At 37.5% G+C, this 4,013-nt stretch overlaps 1 protein-coding gene across 1 annotated transcript; it reads right to left on the bottom strand.

Moving 5' to 3' along the window:
• Nucleotides 1–58: 58 nt before the first annotated feature.
• On the bottom strand, nucleotides 59–2,915 carry LOC118734536 (the record flags this gene model as incomplete). Its single annotated transcript, XM_036464254.1, is given in 2 exon segments — nucleotides 59–145; nucleotides 1,307–2,915. Coding segments are annotated over 2 exon segments (1,446 nt in total), but the record flags the coding sequence as incomplete, so codon positions are not given.
• Nucleotides 2,916–4,013: the final 1,098 nt, after the last annotated feature.

Genomic DNA, 4,013 nt, shown 5'->3' with positions numbered 1-4,013 from the left:
TGGCTAATTAATTTAAAATCGGACCAGAAATAACAAAACTGCTCGTTGCGTTATTTACCTGATTTCGTAATGTGATTAAATATTCTGCAAATGAACCAATGTCCTCTTGTACTACAGAAACTTCATCGAACTTTTGTAAATTTTCCTGAAACGAATTGAATTTTTATGAATCGCATGTAACATGGGGTTGTTGTTGTTGTAACAGCATACAAATTCCCCAAAAAGTTTTTTGGGAGTGTTGCAGAAGTGACAGTCCTCGCCCAGATATAAGTCTGGGTCTTTCCGGATACGTGAGGCGATTGTCGTGGGTCGGTACCGTCGACAACGATGTTTAACTGAAGATTAGGGCCGGTTGTTCAATGTCTGGTTATCTCTACTTGCCGGTTAAACATCATTATCGACGTTTTCGACATCATGCATATAACATGCGATCGATAAAGCAGTCGTTGTATATAACCAGAGCTTCTACTTCCGATTAGTGCTAATCATACATTGAACAACCGGCCCTTAATGTTAGTCAGAGATGGTGAAAACGGCCCTAAAGGCGAAATTAGTCAACGGCGTAGCGTAAACGTACGATAACGCTGACCCGGTCTACCTTATGGGATTTGCGTGTTAACGAAAACTGACCACCGCATGACGATGACGTTGACGTTGCTTCTCTCTCTCTATCAACAGTAAATTTGATATGTTGCTACGTACGTTTACGCTACGTCGTTGACTAATTTCATCTTAAGGGCCAGTTTCTCAATGTCTAGTTAACACTATAGGCTCTTTTATGCATACTTCGCATTGCTTGAGAGTTGTCACATATGGAATTTGTTAAGGGCCGGATGCTCAAAGCCTGGTTGACACTAATCACCGGTTAACATCGTTATCGACTCCATACATATAATACGGTGTCGGTAACGTCGATAACGATGTTTAACGATAGTCAAAATGATGGCGAAACTAAAGTTAATAATAGTGAAATTACTTTAGAATCGACTTTATGAATATCGTCGTTTAAAGTGCAAAACCGCATATCAACAAAATACAAAACCGCGTATCAACAAAATGCAAAACCGCGTATGTGAAGTTGTAGAAATTATTTTCTAGAGCGTAAAAACACTCATATTTCGAAATGGTTTTCTTTTTTATAAAGCAATCGCATTTCTGGCTAGTATAATTCAGGATGAATGGAAAAGGATTGAGCAAATCCAATTTTTGGCAGCCAATGTCAGTTATGCGGTTTCGCAGAATGACGATACGCGGTTTTGTATTTTAAACGATGATATGCTCCATAGTTATTTGCGCACATGCTTACAGTAAATTTTGATGTCGACTTGCTTTCGGATTCATATTTGCCTTCATCGGAAAGGGATTTAGTGGATGTTGTAGCCGTCCAAGGATTGACATTGGTGGGACTATATTTTTTGTTGTCACGAGATGTCTTTTTTGAATGAAAAACATCGGTGGTATTTGCGGTGGAATCATCCAAACGTATATAGTTAATTGCGCTTATTTCACTGTCTGTGGTTTCTATAGTTCGATTGGATCTCGTATTACCAGCTTTCATATCAAAATCTAAGTTGTCTGGAAGGGGGGGTTCGCGTTCATTCCCTTCAACAAATTTTTCCACTCGCGATTTTGATAATACCCCGGCCAGCTGCATGTGCTGATTTTCCTCATGTTCCTCTATTTTAGTTAGATCGGCTTCTAGTAGCTGATCGTATTTCCGAATGGACACAGCGTCAATCACTGATCCCTCCGTCATTGTGTACTCAGTTGTGGTATCGAGGAGACCTGCCTCATGCCCAGACGAACACTGATTTCGCTCATACCACTCTTCAACTTTTTGCTTTGCAGCATTGTCACACTCCAATTTGGGACATTTAATTTCAGTATGGGTTATGCCAACGACTGCAGGATACAGATATGCGCGATTTGTATGAAATTTACTACTACCATTATTGCACATCCATGGAAAAATCTTATTAGTTTTTAATTTTAAGCACTCCTCGCGAAAATTTGGTCCAGCATCAGCAGCCAAATGCAACGATATTAAGTGATCGTTTACACGATATTTAACACCCATATTCGTTTTAATAACAAGTTCTCCCCACTCCTGTCCGTTCAGACTATATTCTTTAATGAACATTATGGATTCAGAATCATTTATAGCCTTCTCAACAAGCTCACAAGCCCGCTGATCCCATTTATTTGAAATTGTCTTGACCATTGTATTCTTCATAAAAAAATTTTCAGCTGGAAGGACGTTGAGCAAGCCGCCACAACGTACATAATTAATAGGCGTAGTCAATTTTTCGGGTAGTCTATAAATTTGATCAGTCTTTGTCTGGAAAGGAAACCCATAGTCTATGGCCCACATTACAAATTCGCCCCCGGCAACGTTCTTGCCGAAGCCAGCAATATGATCGACACGTGCACGTATCATTTTATTCCAAGCTAAGAATTTAACAGCTACCATGGCATTTATGGGTGGACGGCGTTGCGCCTTTGTCCATGCTTGGTGATCATTGTAGTATTCTGCAAGTTCCCGTTCAATTTCCAATATACTCCGATAGTCGTCGTTACAAGCGTCAATTTTATGGAACCAAAATAGATGAGGATTTATGAAATGTGTAATTGAGACTATTTCCTTTTGCTTTTCCAATTTAGTCATTGTTAAAATTAAATATGATAATTTAATTATGAAAAATAAGACATAACCGGCAAGTAGATGAAAAGTGCAGTTATAAAATCTCGATACTTACTCCTTCTTCTAAATTTAAAATCGATAAATTAAGTCAGTGGCCCCCAACCTTGTTCAAATGGCGACCCACCTTTCCTTAACGTAATACCTTCACGGTCCATCGGTCCCTGGTGAAGTGAAAAACAAAGGCGTGTATTCATAGTCCAGCCACTAAGTCGAAACTAATAAAGTTGCAACTTAAATTTAAGTATCGACTTAAAATTCACATCTATTCATAGCCGCATTTCACACTTCTACTAAGTAGTTTTAACTTATACTAGGTTCACATATAAGTAGATTATCTTCATTTTCGAGCTTAACTTCCTAATCTGTAATTAGAAAAAGAGATTAGCCATATAAAATTCCTCCCTTGTTAATCTGTAATTATAAAATAATCTCAGATTTAACCGATAACTTTTCGGTGTCCATCCTAGTTTTATCGATTGTTTTTGCGAAGAAGAGGAGAAATAGCAAATGTAAAAGTAAACAAAAATGGACGCTGGCAAGGAAAAGAGGGTTCTCAAGGTATTTTTTTAATAAAATGTTAAGTTAAAATATATCTATATTGCTCAATATAGCAGAAAAACGTGATCACGGTGGCACAGAGAAAAAAAAACTTTTCCTTGAGATGTGAGAATAACAAGCACAACAAATTTGACGGCTAATAATCTGAGATTTGCCTGTGTGAACGGGGCGATTAAAAAACGAGCTTTGATTGAGGTAATATTGATATGTGAACATAGTTTTAGTTTTACGATATTGCAAAACGAGTGTGAAAATGTATCGATTTTTCTTTACGATATTTTGGAAAAATTACATTTTTTAAAAAAATGTCAATTTTGATCATCCGTTTATGTAGTTTTTACTTTCAGTGCATGTTTATGCAAAAGAATAAGGCATAAGTTTCTTGTTAATTGTGTGAAATAGCCAGAACTGCGGCAATGATGTGAAGTCGATGCTTATCAAAAGCATGCTGTGAAACATACAAACACAGCAACCAATCACCGCGCACTTCATTTTAATTACATTTGCACAAAACATTTATTTAAAATCGCTTAAAAATCACTGAAATAAACCACCGACAAAATACACATAAAGAAAGAAGCAAAACAAAAATAGCAAACTTCACATTTACGAACGTCACACACTTATTTCTCAATTGCTATTAAAAATGGCTGCCTCTCAACCGGAGATCTGTTCTAATTGGTTCATGGGTGAGGTCGCTGTTCGCAGACATTAGGTTCTTTCCTTAACAATCCGGACCGGATCCAGTAGTTAG

This window comes from Rhagoletis pomonella, unplaced genomic scaffold, assembly GCF_013731165.1.
Source record: "Rhagoletis pomonella isolate Grant_MI unplaced genomic scaffold, Rhpom_1.0 Rhpom_scaffold_00002, whole genome shotgun sequence".
Classification (NCBI taxonomy): domain Eukaryota; kingdom Metazoa; phylum Arthropoda; class Insecta; order Diptera; family Tephritidae; genus Rhagoletis; species Rhagoletis pomonella.
Note: the sequence above shows the minus strand (reverse complement) of the source record. Positions and strands in the feature narration are given on the sequence as shown.